The 20795-nt window shown below is 41.3% G+C and overlaps 1 protein-coding gene across 1 annotated transcript in view; it reads left to right on the top strand.

Moving 5' to 3' along the window:
* Nucleotides 1-19391, top strand: part of ush2a (Usher syndrome 2A (autosomal recessive, mild)) — a 222274-nt gene extending 202883 nt beyond the window's left edge. The window contains exons 74-93 of the mRNA XM_075463126.1: nt 3478-3559; nt 3667-3812; nt 4168-4509; nt 4633-4994; nt 5123-5492; nt 5825-6106; nt 6210-6379; nt 8051-8381; nt 12110-12316; nt 12493-12585; nt 12703-12848; nt 12933-13051; nt 13437-13535; nt 13635-13811; nt 15002-15085; nt 15221-15362; nt 15946-16033; nt 16580-16633; nt 17255-17455; nt 18302-19391. Of these exons, the coding sequence (XP_075319241.1) occupies nt 3478-3559; nt 3667-3812; nt 4168-4509; nt 4633-4994; nt 5123-5492; nt 5825-6106; nt 6210-6379; nt 8051-8381; nt 12110-12316; nt 12493-12585; nt 12703-12848; nt 12933-13051; nt 13437-13535; nt 13635-13811; nt 15002-15085; nt 15221-15362; nt 15946-16033; nt 16580-16633; nt 17255-17455; nt 18302-18391 (3585 nt within the window). The 3' untranslated portion in view covers nt 18392-19391. The remainder of the gene's footprint in view (nt 1-3477; nt 3560-3666; nt 3813-4167; nt 4510-4632; nt 4995-5122; nt 5493-5824; nt 6107-6209; nt 6380-8050; nt 8382-12109; nt 12317-12492; nt 12586-12702; nt 12849-12932; nt 13052-13436; nt 13536-13634; nt 13812-15001; nt 15086-15220; nt 15363-15945; nt 16034-16579; nt 16634-17254; nt 17456-18301) is intronic.
* Nucleotides 19392-20795: the final 1404 nt, after the last annotated feature.

Raw genomic sequence — 20795 nt, forward strand, 5'->3', positions numbered from 1 at the left:
GGTTGAGGCGCAGCTCGGACTAATAGACTGGACCATTGAAATGAACGGGACTGAACTGAATTTAATTGAGATGAACAGAGTCATATCTGATCATCGCATGTTTCATCACACACTGAAAAACACTAATACTCAAAAGAAAAGATGAAGCAGCGCCGTGCTTTATTATCTCTCCAGGATTTAATATGACAGAGCAGAGAGGCCAGAGAAGTTCTGTGGGGGAAACATCCCAAAGGCAGACCAGTTGGACCCCTATTCACCTGTCATTAAGCATGCTCCTTTAATGTATGTTCTGAGGCACTCGTGATACTTTTACCTGCTTATGTGTGCGTGAATGAGAGACAAAGAAAGAGCATGTGGGCATTTGTTCATGTGCACACACATGCATGTGTGTAGCCATATGCTAATGTTGGTCTGTCTCCGTCTCTCTGCAGGGCCCAGTGCCGGGGCCTTTGTGAGATAATCAGCATAATTCTTTTGACAAATACACATGGTTATTCTTAATTAGTATCACACACTGTCCCCCCGGCTGCACTATGCCTCTCCACCTGAATATCACACACTTGCACAGATGTGCATTTGCACACACGCACATACATTTTTAGGGACATGGTCATGGTTGCGGATGTGTGCTTGTTAGGAAACATGCAAATGCACACTCTTAAAGATACCACGGCTACACATGCAGAAATACACACTGTCCAGAGAACCCCTGCAGTGACTTAGCTCAAACCCAGAAGCGAGGAAAAAAATGTTTGAATAGATTGCTTCTTTGCTCTGAGTGTTGAGTTGTGTTGAATCACGTAAGATCCATGAGGACTTTAATGTAGAAATTAGTAAGACCTCTTCCTGTCTCTTCTTTTCTGTCCATATCATTGTCTTCTTTTCTTCCCTTTATCTTGTTTACACTCCTCGTCATCTCCCTATTTCTCTTGACTTCTTGCTCCCCTCTTTTCTTTTGCATTTTGTATGATTAACTGGTGACTTTGATCATCCACACACGCACACAGGCTCATGCTCGTGTACACTGAAGTTAAGTTGACAAGAACCCATTCCTTTCATATCTTACATGGTAGCTCATCGTGTGATCTTCATAGGTTGGCCGGTTTTTCTTCTCCTGAAAATAGGCTTGACAGAAAAATCCCCATTTATCAGGAGCTGCTTTTTTTACCTCTACAGTAGCAGCAGCTTCTATGTTCTCAGTGAGCACGTCAGTGTTTTTTGCCAAATTGCAGTTTAGTTTTAGCCCCGAAGTTGCAGGTAAAACATAAATGGATACCCATCAAAAACAGAGAAAAACTACTTTTAATCTTACACACATTAATCTTACAATTAAGTCAAAGTGATGGAAACAGAAGTGCATTAGTGGAGATCCTATTTCAACTGTTTCCTATACTCCCAATGGTTTATCTTTTAATACGGAATAATAAGGATTTACCTCGTATAACTCTGTTTTTCATGTGATGATTCCCTATTAGTTTTGTGAGCATGTTTTGCTGGCATATTCCTTGATGTGTGTGTGTGTGTGTGTGTGTGTGTGTGTGTGTGTGTGTGTGTGTGTGTGTGTGTGTGTGTGTGTGTCTGTTCACAAAGTGTGTTCTCTCCGAAAGTGATGGTATAAGATAGAAATAGTTATTGTGGGAGCTTTTAATGTAATGTAATAGTTGTGTGTTTCAGTGTTGGACTGTTTGATTACTGCATGTCTACGTGCTTGTGTGTGTGCATTTCACAGTACGTGATTGTTGAGTGTGTGTGTGGGGGGGGTGGTGTAGAGAGCAGGCCGTTAATGTGGTGTGTTTCAGTGATAAAGTGTTTGAATGTATTGCCATCTAGAGGCATGTAGCAGAGTCTCCATGCTCCTATAAAATCTGCCAGTGCCAGATGCTGCTATTGACAATGTGCATATGTTAACCGCTTTATAGGCCACATGCCTCACATATTTCACTGGCTTTTAAGGTGGAGAGATCTCTCATTCCCGCTCACTTAATCTGTCTCTCCCTTTTGCCACATCTATCTTTTTTTGCTTTCCAGCCTTGGCTTCCTCCTCTCCTCCTTTACTTCACTCAATCTCTCTCATTCTCTCCTTTATTCTCTTTCATTTTTTACATGCTTCATCAGTTATTACCTACCTAACTTTTTCTTATCCCTCTTTCCTAACTATCTGCCCTACATTGCTTTACTTTACAGAGACTTGATTTCATTCTTGTCTCTTTTTTCCTTTGTCTTTTTTTTTGCTCACTCTCCACTCCTTTTTTTTGTTCTATCTTTCCCCATCCTTTCTCCACCCTCTCTCATTGTGTTTCTCCCTCCCTCTATCTACTGAGAAGTGCTGTGATTTGCAGGAGGATTTTGGCTTGTGTCTAGGTGTCTGGGGGCTTATTAATCCTGTTTTACTCTGGATGAAAAATATGTTGGCTTCCAGACATGAATGCAGTGAGTACATGCATTCTGGTTGTTGTTCAGACAGTTCATCCTTGGTGCCACGCTACGGTGATTTGTCAGGGATTTCATTTGATTCAATTTGAATTGGGGCCTTTTTGATCCTCTTGCCACTGCATTGAAGTGGGTTACCAGTTAATCTCTTTACATATGCTTGGTTATGTGAAAGCATACAGTCCTGAACGGACACATTTTTACCGAGGACTCAACACTTGAAAGAAATATAGCGTCCTGTGTTGTATAGTTACTCACAGACACTCTCATGGCCACTTCAGAGCTCACAGTCAAAAACAAACACACAATCAAACAGGCTACAATGCTACATCCTGGAGCCAAGTGCTCCCAGACTACTATGTCATCACATGCCAGGGCCTTTTGAAACAACAGTGTGTCTCTTATCAATTAGTAAATTGTGTTTCCAGTGTAAAACACACACACATGAACACTGTCCCAGCATGTGCCAGGGTGTTGGGCTGGGTCCCACTGCCTAAAGCTACTGGCACACACCCTGTGCCTGTGTGTGTTTGTGTATATGATATGAAAGGGCGCATGTGTGACATAAACACTCAATCTGGAAGCTTTGAATTCACCCATAAGGGACAGCCGTTTGCCTGCTAGTCTCTCAGTCTCTGCCACTTCTCTGGTGTCTGCTTACTTCACCACAGCAGAGCCTGTATGTTGAAATGTTGATATCACAAATCCCATGTTATGTCATCTTAGCTCACCATTGTTCCTTCCCCCTCCTTTTAATGAGTAATGCACTGGTTTTTATTCATACAGGATTTGTTTGCAGAACTAATTTCCTCATGCTCTCTCCTCCTGCTTTGGCATTTGACCCACTTCACAATTACCCTTTAACTGTTCCCTTTTAACTCTTGCCCAATCTCTCTTTTGTCTGAACCACCACTTTTTCTTCCAAATCCCATCCCTCCTGTGAATTTGTCTCGGTCATCTCTCCTCTTGCTTTCTCATACCTTTTACATTTTTACTTCTGTCATATTTCTGCACTGTATAATATATTGGTCTATCTGTCTCTCTAAGGATTTGGTCTTTGAGGCGACACTCTACGGTTTTGAACCATACAGTCAATACGGTCTCTGTGTCGAAGCTGTGAACGGGGCCGGTAGGTAACAGTTCAATGAACCAGCTCATTTAAAGCACGTAGGATGAATAATGAAAGCAGCTTCCAGTGAAAAGTGAACTAAACTGAACTATTTTGTCCTCCTTTAGGCAGTGTTTCTAGTCCATGTGTGGACATTAGGACCCTGGAGGCTTCTCCTGCTGGCCTGCCGAACTTCACAGTCGAACATAGAGAGCAGGGCAGGGCGTTGCTGCTTAGCTGGGATGAGCCAAGTGCTCCGAATGGAGTCATCACGGTACATGCAATGCACATGACAAAGATACTGCACACACACCACACAGTGCAGTTGATGACAAACAAGTAAAAGGGGATCGATATTATACCAGTTTGCCTTTGTGGTTTAATGCAAGGACTGATTTGGAGATGTTCATGCTCTACATCCACACTACACACATACAGCTACTGACCTATAAATGAAGTAAACTACGTAAAGCATAGACACATCCCTACAGACTTTTCCCTCTACTTCTCTGAGTGCTCTCTCCTCTTACCTGCTTCCAGTCTTTTTCTGTGCTGTTCCCATTATGTCCTACTTGCAATATTCTCTTCTCACCTTTACTCTTACCTTGTTTCCCTCTTCTCCCTTCCAGATGTATAACTTGTTCAGTGAGGGGAACCTTGAGTTCAGCGGACTTTCACGCAGTTTCCTGTTTCGTCGTTTGGAGCCATGGACCGTTTATTCTCTGTTTCTTGAAGCTTGTACCTCCGCAGGCTGCACACACACCCCTCCTCAGCACATCACCACAGCAGCAGCGCCACCTGCTTCCCAGCCGCCCCCCAGGCCTCTCTTCATCGGCCCAGACCACGTGTCGCTTACCTGGGGACCTCCCTCGCAACCCAATGGGCCAATTGGAGAGTATTCCTTACTTGGGAGAAGTCTGGAGGAACAGGGGAGGGTACGAAGTAATGAAGAGGATGCCGACAGGGGGAAAGTAAGTGAAACCAAAGATACCCATGACCATCGGGTTTTGCGATTCCTGTGAAGTTAGCCTGATGAAATATCTCAAGTGTCATCCAATGTTTTGTATGATTAATCATCCACACTCTCTCAACAGGTGCTCTTTAGAGAAATGTCCCCACAAGAAGCTGAAACCTTATCCTTTACTGTGACCGGTTTGCGTCCCTGGACACAATATGAGTTCAGTGTCTGTACTCATAATCCGGCAGGACACACCTGCAGCCCGTGGGTAACTGTAACAACCAGACAAGCCCCACCACGTGGCCTAGCGCCTCCAACAGTGCATCATCTCTATGGCCGACCTCGTGAGGTCATAGTGTCCTGGACCCCTCCTTTGGAGCCTAATGGGGTTCTGAAATCTTACAGGATTCAAAGAAACAACGTCAGTTTCTTATTCAGTTTTGACCCTAGTGTCCTCACGTACACAGACGAGGACCTGCACCCATTTTCAACTTATAGGTAATGATTTTTTTTTTTTTAATTTCCACTATTTTGTGGTTTCTGATCAGCTAATCTGATTTTCATCAAAATAATCACCAGAAAGGCCAAACTTTATTCTATTCTTTTTTCTTTTCTTTTTCTTATAGCTACTCGGTGATAGCCTGCACGTCTGAGGGGTGTACCACCAGCCCTCAGACAAACATCACAACTTTAGAGGCCCCCCCTGCCTCAGTGGAAGCTCCCATAGTGAATGCCATCACATCCAACTGTATGAACATTTCTTGGAGCGAACCGTTGATGCAGAATGGAGAAGTGAAAGACTATGTGCTAAAACTGAACAACAAAGAGGCTTATCGCGGGACACACCACAGTGCAGTGTTGTCAGGTCTGCAGCCACATACATCATATCAGCTGGTTTTGTTGGCTTGCACCAGTGGTGGTTGCACTACGAGTGTCACAGTATCTACTGTTACCGAGGAGGCTCCTCCCACTCACCTGGCTGCCCCGACTCTTAAGGTATTTTCTTCATCTTTGAATTGGAATTACAACCTCTATAATTTAAATCTGTAGTGAATGAATAGATTTATCTGAACTTGTATTTCATGATCAAATTTAGATATTTAAATATTAGTAAATGAGCAAATTTTACTTTTAAATTTGTAGTTTTTTTACAAAGAAGGAAACGTCACTTAATTGAACTTTGATTATTATTTGGTTGGTGTTTGTTATTGTTTTTTTTTTTTTGGGGGGGGGGGGGGGGGTTGTCTACCCTGACATCTGTACTGTCACTCAATATTAAAAGCTATTGGGAGAGCCGTTTGATTTCACCTTTAACTTTTCTTTTAAAGGTTACTGGTCCAGAGTCAGTGGAGATTAGTTGGAGACCACCCGAACACCCCAATGGCATGATCATTGGGTATGAACTTCGGAGAGATGGTGAAGTTGTCTACGTTGGCACAGAGACTCATTATCACGACTTCACACTTCAAGCAAGTGTGGAATATCGCTACATTGTCAGAGCCAACAACAGCAGAGGTGCTGTGAGCAGCGAGGTAGCCATAGCAAAGACCCACCCATCGGTTCCTTCTGGTGTGGGTCTCCCAACACTAAGACCTCTGGAGGCAGGCCAGGTAGGCCATTCATCTATTTGGTCTTTATAAATAAGAGGTACATCAAAATTCTTCAAAGTTGTTATTGAACCGTTTTTATGCGCTATGTTCTTTATCTTACCAGGTGAGAGTAGAATGGCAGACTCCAGCCCGTCCTAATGGAGACATTGTGAGTTACACTGTGTATCTGAGAGATCCAGCCCATCTTAGCATCATGAGCACTGTGTTCACTCCACAAGATAATGCCTTCTCTGAAAGACGCACCAGTCTACATGGGCTGGCTCCTTACCATAGGTCAGTCAAAACTCATCTTCACCTAAGGAAAATGTCGGAAAACATGTTTTATTCTTACAAAGTTCATGTGTCAAAAGTAGAAGAAAATTTGACGCTCCTTTACCAGGGTCTGAATTCTGTCTTTAGAAATGTTTGGCCCCTCCCAAAATGTGTATCTTGATATAACAGTAGCTTCTGTATCATTCAGGGTCACAGGGGGCTGGATCCTCTGCCAGCTGACACACCCTGGATGGGTCCCCAGTTTTTACCAATCCTTTTGGTTTAGTTCCTTGCATGTACTGCTTGTTTAAAGTCACCTCAGTATTTCGGTGTTATGGGGACTAATCTGGGCTATGGCTCAAACACTCCAGAACCCCTCACCTTTTCCTTTTAGGCTGTGCTTTGGGGGATTTGATAGTGTGCTGATAATTATAAAATAATTAACTGTTACAGTTTTATTTATTTATTTTTTCACATGCATGTATCATGTTGTTGACCTAATTTGCCAAAAATAACTAAAGTTAAAACGTCTCATCTCCATATTTCACATAGTAGTCAGTTGGGTCATGAATTAAAATCTGAAGAGGAATAGATACAAAAAGGAGCGACAAAGAAGGGTCCAGAGTGCCATCTCTTGGTAGGAGAAAAATACAAATCACCAAAATGCAGGAATGCCTCAACCGCTGGTTATTTCATACAAGGATCAGGTTAATCTAGTCCTTATTTGAAAAAATTGATACCTTTAATTTTGTTATATATTATTGCAGTAATTGATCCACTAGAAGGACAAAACAGATCTGGATCAACTTCTGTTTTGTGTCCTACTGCATTGGCTCAATATATATATATATATTTTTTTTTTTAAAGAGAATTTTCACTGTGTTAACTTGATACCGTAATGATACCGTATGAAATTCATAAAATTAGCACTTGATGTTTTAAAGCAGTGAATATCAGGAGAGTGACTGTATCTCTTTCAGACAAAGACAAAAGTGTACACCCGATAGTGTATTTGTGTTTGTGCGTAGGGGTGCATGTATATGTGCAGCTGTGTGTCTGTCCTGTGCGTACATGTCAGTGTACCTGATTGTGTGGCAGTGCATGCATGAGAATGTGCATGTGGTGATAAGATTCAGATAATAAAAGCTCATCAGCCTTATCATGTGAAGATCACTCGCCCTCTCTCTGATGACCTTCTGTTCATTCAACTTCTGTCCATCCCCTTTTTCACTCCTTTGTCCCTTCTCTCCCTTCTGTCACTGTTTAATTCCTCGTAACGCAAGCTCACTGTAGGCTTTGTTATTGCAGTCTGGTAGGGATCAGTGGACGTTCACCTGAGTCAGACTTGATTTCAAACAAGCTGTTGAATGCTTGTTTTTTTTTTTTTAATCAGATAAGTGCTTCACTGACTGGGCTGTTATTTGACCTGTCTGAGTTTAAAACTAGAAAACATGATGGAGGTGCAAAAAACTTTCAACTTTTCCTCAGAAAACGAATACTGAATAAACCAGGCACAAAATTTAGGAAAAACAGCACTGTTTTCATGCATCTAAACATTTGGTTAAAATATCATTATTGGTTGATTGTTAGATTTGGTCTGTTAATTTTAAACTTGTGTGACATGTTTGTGCTAAAGACACCCCCCCCAAAAAAAATAATCTCCTACAAATTCATATTTCTACGTGTATGCAGGTATGAGGTGAGGGTGGAGGCTTGCACAGTGTTGGGCTGCTCTTCCAGTGACTGGTCCTCCATACTCACGCTGGAGGCTCCCCCTGCTGGACAGATGGCGCCACTGTTAGACCTCCAACCCGACACTCACACCAGCCTGCAGACGAGCTTTCTACTCACCTGGCCTCCTCCGGCTCAGCCAAATGGTAAAATCCTGCATTATGAGGTGCACCGCAGGCTGGACCTCCCTGCTGACACCCACAGAACTGATGCAGCAAAAGTTGTCTACAGAAATGTCTCTACTTCACACAAAGATATCGGACTCCACCCCTACACTGTATACCAGTACCAGGTATAAAGCTATTTCTGTTTAGATGTGTGATTGTGTGTAATTGGAGTTTGTTATTATTATTTGTTATTATTTATACTTCTAATTGCTGATTTAAAATTGTCATGTTTGATTTATGATTATTAGTTTTTAGAAGAAATGTAAACCAGTTTCTTGACAGTTACTAGAACTGTGTCTAACTGAGTCAGGTGTTTTTCATGAGCAAGATCACATGTTCTGAATTATTTTCATTTCATAGTCTGGTATATTTTGAGAGGACATAAAAGTCGATTACTGTTGCACTATGACAACAGAAGCAAAAGCCCGAAGACACTTTATATTTTCACTATAACAGAACAGTCCACTGCTTTTTGTCCTCTACATTCAACACAAGAGCAAAGTTAAATATTTAACTGAGGGTCTCGTTTGCAGATGAGCCCACGTGTTATTGGCACATCAGAGGATGTAGTCTTCTTTTACAATAAGATGTGTTCCACACATCTGGCCACACACACTGATCATGCTAATGCAACAGTTAAAACAGCATCTATACACACCAAGAATCACAGACACACCAACGCACAAACACACAAGTAATCAGAGAGGTGTTAAATGGAGCAGTCCATATTCATGCTGTTGTGCTTGTGCATTGGTACACTAATTGACAGGTTAGCCCTTTGGAAACAACAATAACATTAGCGTTCCTGTCTGTCAGACGTATGAGTTAAGGCCAGAGAACCGATGTAATTGATTGAGTTTGCCTGATTGTGGTGCCGTCTTTATTTACGAGGGTCCTAATTTATGACATGAGGAGGGAGGGAGGGAGGAGCTATTGGAGATGACGAGCGGGCAACAGAGCCATTAATCACTGGGCCCTCTGAGCACCCCACTTCCTGATTACCAGCCAGCCAATCGAATTAACTGTTAGCCTCCTTGGTAACAGAGCTTGTATTGGAAAGACCTTTTAATGGTGACCGCTACACGTCCCTGGAGGATTTGTCAGTAGGGGATAGGGGTAAGTGGACAAGCTGGTGGTATGTGCGTTGGCCACAAACTAATGTACGCAGTAGTAGTGTTTTTGAGTGGGCCGATAAATGCGTGTCTGTCAGAGAATAAAACAAAGAAACGGTATACATCAATGCATATTAACTTGCAAGTTACTCTTTAACCACTTATCTCAGTTTTTAGTCGCTAAGTGAGGTTTTATCTGTCTGTCTATACACAGATTTATCACATTGTCCACTTATCCAACCACCTAACTGTTTGCCTTTCTGTCTATCTGCCAGTTAATCTGTCTGGGTTCCTATCTGGTCCTCATCCTTTCTCTCTGTGTTTTAGACATACGCAAGGACGAGTCAGTTCAGTTTAGTACACCACAGTGCAGAGAGAGAAATCATATTAGGCTAATTACACTGGGTCATAAGCTCCTATTGACAGCTTTATGCGTGCTTTTAATTACTGCCCACTTTCACACAACTTAGCCCCTTCACCCCAAGTAGATGCACCCGCCAAGTTACTGTGTCGGCCTATCAGAGCACTAAAATCCAGTACGCAGTCCAGCCATCCAATAAAAACACTTGAATACTGTCTGGAAGTATTCTGAAATCGTTTGTTACCATGGCGGCTCTTTTGCTGCCATGGCAGCTAACGGAGTATATTTTTATTTTGTGTCTAACAAGCCAAATCATGGCCCAATAGGAGGCGAGAGGACCAGAGCAGAGAGAAAGCCATAAAAAGTTTGTAGATGATATAAGGATGAAGAGATGAGTTCTACCTTTTAGCACTGGATCGAGGGCAAGGTGATCTGGACTGACTTTAATTTTTAACATTTATTCTCTGTTCTGACTATGTGGCACAAACTTTTTAATCTCACTCAGAGTATTGCGTCATGTTGTGGCTTTAACTTTGTTGCTATGCCGGGGAAGAACATGGTTGTTGCTGGGTAGGAGTGTCTTATTGCTGAAATTTGTATGATAGGAGTAACAAGTTAAAACAAAACTGTATTTAGCAATGAGTCAAGTTATAATCCTTGTGCTGGAACTACATATATGTAGTGGAAAACTTTTCAGCTATTAAAAAAATTAATTTTCAGTCCATTTAAGTAAACATTTTCACATGCTCTCCCTGGTCTGTTGATATGGTGCTGATTACAATAACAGTTCTGGTAGAATAGAATATAAAGATGTTCTGTAAAAAAAAGTTATTTCATTAAACTAAACCAAAAATTAACTCAACATGACATGTTTGACTGTCAGAAAAATGACTGTTGATAGCAGGGTTATTTCTGTAGTGTTTAATCTGAGCAGAATACCATCTGCCCAGATTCTACTAAACTGATAGGACTGCACTTCATAGTACAGATGAATAATGAACAGAAACAGACTTCTTCATTTTGAATTAGTTGTAGTTGTTTACAGAGGCAAAATTACAAATGTTGTGTCCTCGTATTTATGAACTTCATGTAATTAGCCACCCCTTGAGGACATTCAGTTAGATATTGATTTACAATATAAATTTGTAAGATTGATCTAATGTAATGAGATTACATAAACAGGGCTTGGTGCGCATCCTCTCCTTGGCCAAAGAGAATTACTGCAGCACTGTTCGTGAACCAGTTCGTCTTATTGAAGTGAAAGTTGGAAAAGAGAATGACAACAGCATCTGCTCATGTGGAGTCACAGTGAGTCACAATAATGGTCCATCACACATGTGCTCCTCTTACCTTCTGTAAAAGCAGGAGATGGTTTGAGAGGCCGGTAGATGAGGCTAGTTTGGTTTCTTTTGGGAGAATCTGCTGGCCACCAATGAAATCCAAGATGTTACCACTAAATAGTTTAACACAAAAGCACAGTTTGAATGTACTTTATGTTACCCGCAGAACTAAACTTGTCCATCTCAGTAGGTTCATGTGGACTTGTGCCAAGAAATTAGAGAACAACATTCCTTCTGGTTTGTCTGCTCGGGTTCCTGCTTCTTGTTCTTGTGTCTTGCCAACTCTTTTTTTCAGCAACACCTCCCCCCCCCCCCCCATTTCCCAGTTCCTCTTCCCTCCTTTCCTCATATCCTCATATCCATCTCCCATCTTAGTCCATCTGTGCTGTCACTTAGATCTATCAGTCTGATTGATCACGGCCTAATTGACTATTATTGAGGTTAATTCAACTCTTGACACACGTGCACCCACATGCATACGAGTACAAATCTTGGAGTCATAGCCACAAACGACACCACCACACACAGAGATACACACTTTCAACATGAAAGCTCAGACCCATCCATCTGCCTTCTGCACTACTTCTGACAGGCTACAGATGACTTACACATGCAAATCTCCACCCTGCCTGACCCTGAGCTGTGTACACCCTCTAATTATACCCAACACAAGCACACAAATAAGATTACCTTTTGTGCGTGTGTGCGCGCGCGTGTGTGTGTGTGTGTGTGTGTGAATAACTCCTTGATGAAGGTGAAAAGTAATTGTCATGCAGATATGTTAGTGTTGGGCTGCATGGTGAAAAGGTTTTGCTCTCACTGCTGATGCCAGTTTTGATGGATGGTCCAATGAATTGAATCTTCTGTTGGCCTGTTGAATATTGGTTTAATTAAGAGAAGCCGTAATCAGTAAGAGTCTATAAGAAGCTTTTAAAATACTGACAATGGAAGAAAAAAAAAAGTTTTAATCTCAACGTGTGTCAGATGTTCTCTCTCACTGTTATACTTGACTGATTTGATGTGTGGTTTGTGGCTGACAGGTGTGGGCAGTGAACTCGGCTGGCCGTTCTGTCAGTCCGTGGGTCAGTGGGAGAACAGGGCCTGCCCCACCCGAGGGTGTTGGTCCACCTATTTTCCTGCACGTTTCAGCAACCTCAGCAGTAGTGGACATCCATCCTCCCGCTCAACGCAATGGGATTGTTAGTCTCTACAGAGTGTTCTCACTGGACCACAACAACCGAACTCTGGTAAAGACGGTGCTACTGCACTTGGTCAGGCACTCAATGATAACTTATACTTCATGTCTTTCTTCCCAGTCCTCGTTTTCCATCTTCCTCTTGACCCACCAGTACCAGTTGATTCTTAATCGTTTGATAACCCAACACCTCAACATGTTTCACACCACACTGTCCTCTCCCTGTAGCTCTCTGAGGGCACATCCCATCAGCAGACTCTCCACGGTTTGCATCCATACACTCACTACTGGGTTGGAGTTGAGGCTTGCACGTGTTATCAGGTAGTTGTGAATGCAATCTACTTCTTCATAAAAGTAATTCATTCTGGTCTGTTGTTTTGCTTATATATTAGAAAATGTTGAAAAGTATCTAATGGCACAATTTTCAACATTTATCAGTGTTGTAGCCAGGGTCCACTGAGGAAACTGCACACCCTTGCTGCTCCCCCCGCTGGCCAGCCACCTCCTCGCCTTGTCACCCTGACTTCTCGCTCCATTCAGATGGAATGGGATGAGCCTTTAGCACCTAATGGAGTCATTGAGAGGTGGGGAGAAGTCTTGCAAAGAGCGCATTACACAAAACTCATACATACACCATAACCTGACTCATTTTGCCTCTCTGTGTCCAGCTGTGAGCTTCACCTCAGGTTGTCTTGCCCGCAGCCCCCCCAGCCTGTACCCCTCCCTTGCTTTGAAGGACCAACAGAAATCTCTTTCTTTGGCAAAAAGAGGAGCTACAATGTTACAGGTGATTTTGAGATATGTTAAATGAACATATTTTTGAATTCATAGTGTATTCAGATGCACTTTACATAAAAAAAACAGTATCAGAATGCTGTAAAGTTGAGCCTCACTGGGTCAATATAATTGATTAATGATGACACAGAACGAAAGGTGACCACAATAATGCTTGACATCTTTTTGAGGGTGTGAAAGCAAGTTTATATGTCTCAAAGTTGAGTGGCTTATTAGTGGTAGAGCAATAAGCTTTCAAAAGCTGCCACAAACCTATAAACCTCATAAAAACCTGGAGACACGTGACATCTTTGTAAGTAGGAAGTCTGCAAGTCTTCGCTGAAGAAGAATAACGGATGTTGTTTATTTTTGTGACCAAACACACTTGAACTGTGCAGGTCTCCAACCATACTCCTCCTATGAGCTGAGGGCTGCCTGCTTCAATAACATGGGCAGCACTGCCTCCAACTGGACTACAGTTAGCACACTGAGCGAAGGTAATACATTTTTCCCTCATTTGGCCCAGCCAGGCAGTTAAAAGAAGCTTTGAAACTCATCCAAAGTTTCCCTGATTTCTGCTCTTTGTCACCCCTCAGCCCCCCAGTATGTGTCTCCCTTCTCAGTGGACAGCAACCTGACGGTTATTTGGCTGGACTGGACGGGGACCTTTTCCCTCAACGGGTACCTGAAGGAGTACACTGTGACAGAGAGCCAGCTGAGGGTCTATACTGGCTTTTATAGTTATCTTCATATTCCTCGCACCTCACGGAAAAGTGAGAACTCATGCACCAAACATGTACAAGAACTCAGCAAGAGTGATTTTTGTTCTCAGTTAGATTTTATACTCACTAGTCTTTTAGCCTTATTACAGAGAAACGGTTAATGGTTTATAACACAGAAAAAGCTTGCCAGTAATAACACATCTATCACATATTATATTTAACTGTTTTAATGTAACTCTTAAGCAAACTCATTGAATTGGCTATCAGGTTGGAGTTGAAGTACAACATCAAAACTACTGACAGGCGAGATGAATGACATCTTTATGGTTTACAGCTTTGAAAAGCTGGTATATATTTAGTAGCAAGTGAACAGTCACTTCTTAAAGACGATGTGTTGGAAGCAGGAAAAATGGGTAAACATAATGGTCCTGGACAGAGGCTAAATAGTCAAGGCTAGACAACAGAGAACATTAAAATGCAAGGTCATATTGGGCATTACCAGTACACAGTGGTTAGTACCTACAGTGCCAAAAGTGGTTCATAGAAGAATAACTAGTGAACTGCCGACTGGGTGATGAGCATTCAGGGCTATCTGACACATATGAGGACTGAACACTCACTTTAGACCCGTCTAAACTGGTATAAGTGGCATCATTGAGTCAAAGGGGACCATCAATCAATGAAAGAAAATGGTTTGGTCTGTTGACTCACATCCTTTTCATACATGGATGATATCCTGCAATGTTCTGTTGTTACGTCTTGGATGCTGGTATTGTTTGGATGTAACTTTGACCTGCACCAACTACATGAACAATGTTAACAATTCTTGACTAATATATGCTCTGATGGCAGTGACCCTTTTTCAACTGAATAATACACGAGCCATACTGGAAAAATAGTTCAGGATTGATTTGAGGCACATAACAAAGCGTTGAAGGTCTTGGTACGACCATATGTGTCATGTGCCAGAAAGTTGGGTCAGACCCATTGAGGCTCCACCACAAAATTTCCAGGATGTAGGGGAACAACAGCAAACTTATTGGTGGCTGGTGCCCACAGGTCACACTCAGTGAGATTGCAGTGGGTCAGAGATGTTTTGATGACAAGAAGGGGACTTTTATAACATCAGGCAGTTGGTTTTAATTTTGTGTGCTGATCAGTATCATCTCCTCTACTTCATGTTCTCACATTATTCTTGCTCACAATGTTTTTTTTTTTCTGTCTTTATTTGTTTTCCATAGCGCTGTCATTTCAGGTGACCTGCACTACAGACAGTGGTGGCGCCAGCACTCCCACCATCAGATACAGCCCACCCACAGGCCCAGGTGATGCACACACACACACACACATTCTTTAAAAAAAAAGAAAAAAAAATGGACAATAAGAATGATTTCTTAATGTACCAAATAAACAAATATACATAAGATTAAACATATAGTTTCATTTGTTTTTTTATGTAGGATCTCCTGAGCCAGTGGATAGTGGTAAACAGGGTGTCAGTATGTCAGCTACACCTGTTTATTCTGAACTGTGGTTCATCCTACTGTTAGCCCTGCTGGGACTGTTTCTGCTTGCCATACTGCTGGGCTTAGTGCTGCAAAGGTATTTTGATCTTAAGAGTTTATACAGCCTCAGTTCCTTAAAAGTTGTGATGCTTTGCAAAACGTGAATAAAAAAACAAAAACGAATGCAATGATTTTCAAATCTCATGAGCCCTTATTTTATTCCCAATGGAACATAGAAACCCTATCTGTTTGACTTTTTTGTGAAAAACATGTGCTCATCTTGAATTTGATGACAGCAACATGTCTCAAGAAGTTGGGAAAGAGGCAATAAAAGCCTGGTAAAGGTTAGGTAAAAGGTTAAAGCTCCACAGTAAAAGAGTAGGCCACGTGTGAATTCACAAAGAGCCGATATTTTTCATGAAATAATAAATTTGTCTCACTTTTAATATTCGATATGTTTCCTTTGTTTTATTGTGTATTGCATATGGTTTTTTATGACATTTGCAAATCTCTCTTTTTATTTACGTTGTACACGGTGTCCCAACCTTCCTGGAATTGGGATTATAGAATGAAATGTATCCCTCTCAAGGACTGTCCACTACTTAATGGCATAACTGGAATCATTTACAAAACGTATACAAAACAGTAAAAAGGGGGAATGCTGTTTTCTCCGCTTTCAGAGCCTTGAGGAAAAATCCGTCAGCTAGAGAGCGCCCTCCGCTGGTCATGCTTCAGAAGACCAGAAAGGCTGGAGGAGAAATGTACACGGTGAGAGGCAAAGAAAGAAGGAGCAGCACAGAGGCACAGAGGGTTGTTAAAGGAGATAGACGAACAGTAGATTGGGATATGACAGAGGTAAAAGCACAGAGAAGTAAAATGTGAGATGAAATATAAGGGACAATAAGTGAAACCTGTACTAAGTTGTAGGTTGTGATTTAAGCTTCAAATCCTGTCATTATCCTGTGTGAAGTTGTGAATGGACCTCGTGTGTTTATACGCCTGCTTTGCTCCATCAAAAGCCTTTTAGAATCTCATAATTTGATTAGATTTTTCCCAAAGTAGAGATATCATTGTTCTTTAATCCTAAAATGACCCACTATTTGCTGGTTGGTTATTCAGTTCCTTCATTTTGTTCATTCTGTAATTTTACATTTCATTCCATCCTGCAACTGTCTTTTAATGTTTTGATTGATTTAAGTTTTTGTCTTATTTTCTTTCATTGTGTGAATCTTTCTTCTTTATTTTTTTTTGCCATCTATTTTCTGTCCTTCCACTGCTTCCCGGCACCATTCTCTCCATCCTTCTCTCCCTCAGAGGCCCTGTCCTGAGCTGTGCTCTAAACATCTCTACGGCTCTGTGCTCCTCTCAGTAAGATTATTTTCTCTTTTTTGTATTATGCTGTCAAACCCCCTAAATGTTTGTCTCACTGTCCCCTGCAGTTTGACACTGTAGCAGACTGTGTTGAGATCAGCAACATTAAACTTAAAAGCTACACTGTGTACTCAGAGGTATGGGAATGTGGATTTTTGTGGGTTGCCCTCCTGCGCATGTTCTCTTTGTTTGCATCTGCATGCTTTGTATGTGTGCATTTCCTCACACTCTCCCATAAAATATTTAATGGTGTTCATTGTTTTGGAGCTCAAACTTGGTTCCATGTGTATTTGCAGTGGTTTTACTCCCAGCCAAATAGTTTTAAAACAATTCACCAAAGGGCCAATCCTTATAGAGCAGTGCCCCCTGTTGGATGCTCATATAATGAAAACAAAGAGTACAAATGAGATTTATTGTCAATCACACAAAATTCACATTTACATTTCTAAGTTACGTGTACCTGTCCAGAGGAGGCCGAATCAGTTCATTCTTTTTTACAAATAGATGGTTGTTATGCAATTTACATCTTAGGCCAACAAAATTTAGTCTTAGATGAAGTATTTGTACAAATTGACTTCAATGACACGATCACTGTTGGACTAAAACTGTACCTCTCAGGGTATGACAGACACAAAGATCATCGGCAGCAGCTCACCCTTCAGCCCCATGTCTGTCCTGCAGGCTCCCAGTCAAGCAGAGCTCAGTCAGGCGTACTCCCAGCATTCCCTGCACCGCAGCGTCAGTCAGCTGATTGACAGGAAGTCTCTGATGATGGAGGAAGGAAGCTGGGACAACCCACTTGGGCATGATTCTGGACTGGTGAGGACAGAAAAATGTTTATTTGTTAATGAGAGGTACACAGCAGAGAGGTGATGACACTGTTACACTACAGTTGCAGTTCATGAGGAGTACCACAACTTCTGCTTATCTGTCATTTCACTTTAAACCCTGATGGTGTTTTGGAAGGATTTTCAGTATAAGTACAAGTTGCTTCTGGTTGCTTTGAGTTTCTTGGTTTGTTTTGCATATTTTAACCTGCTATTGTCTGATGTTTGTGGATGGCTGCAAATTGAGAATTGTGGCTCAAAAAGCCTGATATTTTGGAAGAAATCTTAAGTGAGTAAAAAGGACATGAGGCTAACGAGGAAATTCCTTAATATGCAAGACCCTGATAGCACCTCGATGCCAAACATCCCTTAGTCCAATTAAAAAAAAATAAACTTCTCACATGAAAAAGTAAGTCAATAAACATTCCCCACAAGTCATTACTTTTACACTTAGCTAGATTTACTCCTTCTGACCTTAATGTTGATGATCATCTTAAAAGTAATTCCATAATTAAGTAGCTGTTTGGTCATAAAGATGCATGTGTTTGCCCAGGCACATTCCAAGTATCCCTTACCTGCTCACTCCTCTTGTCCAATTGCGGTCACTTTTGGCTCTAAAATGACCAAATTTGCAACAATCTCATGGTGAAATTGAGGCTTTAATATGGTACCTCACAAACCGGTGGGTGACATCACAACTCCAGTATTTTGTTAATCTGTGCATTTGTTTGTGAAATGCACAACTCACCTGTGCACAATAATCACACACTGAGGTCTAATCTTTTCTTGTTCTCATGCTTGCACTGAGATTTTTTCATGTGTGTGTTTTGTCTTTCAGTATGTGGAAGAAGATGAGTTTGTGGACACCATTAAGACCTTAAGTTCTGCAAAGAAGGAGCACACCATGTTCACCGACACCCACCTTTAAGACAAGGTTCCTCCACGTTAAAGGTATCAACACGGATGCTATTCGTTGTCGTCTTATTGTACCCCACATGCGCATGACTCCTGTTAAATAAAGCCTAACAGCCTTGATTTTAGCAGAGGCATGTATACAACATTCATGACACAAAAAGCTGCAGAATATTTACTCCATAGCTTGAATGCATCCATATCTGGAAACGGTACAGCATGTTGCATTAAACAAGAACAGTTCTTAAAGGGTGTTTTATGAATGTTCTGGCTGGATTATGATTCAGTTTCTCTGCTTGCCAACTGTTAGTAGTTTAGTCACTTTGAAAAGTGCGCCTAGAACTCAACTGTAATGAGTTAAATTTTCACTATCCATAATCAAATTAGTCCAGAGATGTGTTAATGTCAGTCAAAGAGTAACTGTGCCTTGTAAGCTTACATGTTATCCGCAGCAGTAGTCCCTCAGTTCTAAAAAGACACATGGCCTTCATGTTATTATCACTGAAATGCCAACAGCTTTTTATTTTAAATGTGGCTTGGAATCCCAGATGTGCCCTCTGATTGGTTGGATTACTGTATGTGATGTAACCTAAAGTCTAATACGAGACTCTTGTTTTACTGCATCGTTGGAGATTTACTGTCTACTGCAATTTGTAATGTCAAAGAAAGAGTTGATAGTGAAATAGTTAAGTTCATCACATCATTGCGAGTGTGTCTGTGTTGTTCATCTGTGGCTTAAAGTAACTCATCTGCCTGTCGACAACACGATCAGTTTAATGTGCTTTTTAATTTTAGTCTTTTTAGCAGGAACGAAACACTGATCATGTTTAGATTCTGCAGATTGGACCTAGGAGCAGAATTTATCAATGGGAGATTTTTAAAGCTTAGGGATTTTAATATTTTTCTCTACAATAATGAAGTCTGCTGTATTATGTCAAACTTTTTTTTACACTGGCAGTATTATTTGTGGTTGTCTTATTTATAGGTGATTAATGGATCAATGGTTGTACGTTTCAGGCAGGTTATTAAAAAAAACTGTCAATAATGCTTTTGTGTTCTTACATTTTCTATACTCAAACCAAATTTGCAATATGAACACATATCTGTGTTCCTTCATATTTTTCTTTCTTTATTTATTTATAGAATTAGTTCTTATTAAAAAAAAAAACACTTCAACCTCGCTGTGGTTTAAAAAAAAGAACAAACCAGAAACATGGTGCTGATATTGTGCCGCAGTATGAATATTTGTAAAAATGCATGTAGAAATACACCAATGAAATGAAAATAGTTTGCACTTACATTTGAATGCTTTGCATCAGTGTGTGTGTACAGAGGTTGAAAAACATCAGACGAGAGGCGTCGTATTCAGTATTAAGACATGGCTGCATCCCACAAACGAAGCTGCTGATTCCACGTGTGCTCTTCACAGAGACTCGCTGCTGAAGCTGAAACATCAATTCAGGAATTCTCCTTTCTGCTGAGTTTGTACAACAGATGTGCCAGCAGCTGTACAGAGACTTAGTTACCACACGCATTCGCACACACACAAAGCAGCACAAACACACGCAAGGCCAGTGTCTCCATCAAAACTATGCACCCGTAATTTAGTTTTGCTCCCACGTCCCTTAAGGGGACGTTGAGGCAAGTTTGAAATTAACAAACTGGCAGTAACAACAGTGCCCTCGCTCAAGGACGCCAATCTGACAAGGGCACTTCAAAAGCATTTGCAGCCACATTCACAGCTATTGTCAGCCACGGAGGGAGGGAGAGGCTGTGAAAAGAGAGCTTGTGGAGTGATTGTAAGGGACAGTATGGCCCTGAGCTACACGCACACAGCCGCACACACACACGCAGGCTTTTATTAAACTCATAAATCACAACGTCGACAGTCGCCGTCTCAGAGAGGAGACTGTCTGAGTGGGAAGGTTAGTGAAATGAAAGCACAGGGGACACAAACACACTCGCACGCCTTTATGATGCTCAAAACAAATATTGTGCGCTTCGGCGAGCCATCCCAACAAACCGCACGCTGAAAACTCAGCTGCGACACATCGCATCACCGTTTCTCCGCTCACCGACTCCCGCTTTAAACACCCAAGACCTCATTAAACGTTGACATTTCTTCTTCAAGTTCTTGTCATCTGTGTTCATCGATCTAAACGTGTAAAATCCTGAAACACGTTTTTTATAACAATCTATGATTGTTTGGCACACTGCATTACAACATGCGTATAGATTTGACTGTATATTTATTTTAAATTGTGTGAATGGCTTCCTGAAAAAAAGTTGAGTACTATGAGATTTTTTTTTTTTTGTGAATGCAGCTGAATACAACTTTTAATTTAATGAGTTTTGGAGGCAGGTGTAAATAATATTACAGCAAAATGCAGCATTTCTTACACACACACACACAATCTAAA

The sequence above is a fragment of the Odontesthes bonariensis genome, chromosome 1 (assembly GCF_027942865.1).
Source record: "Odontesthes bonariensis isolate fOdoBon6 chromosome 1, fOdoBon6.hap1, whole genome shotgun sequence".
NCBI lineage: Eukaryota > Metazoa > Chordata > Actinopteri > Atheriniformes > Atherinopsidae > Odontesthes > Odontesthes bonariensis.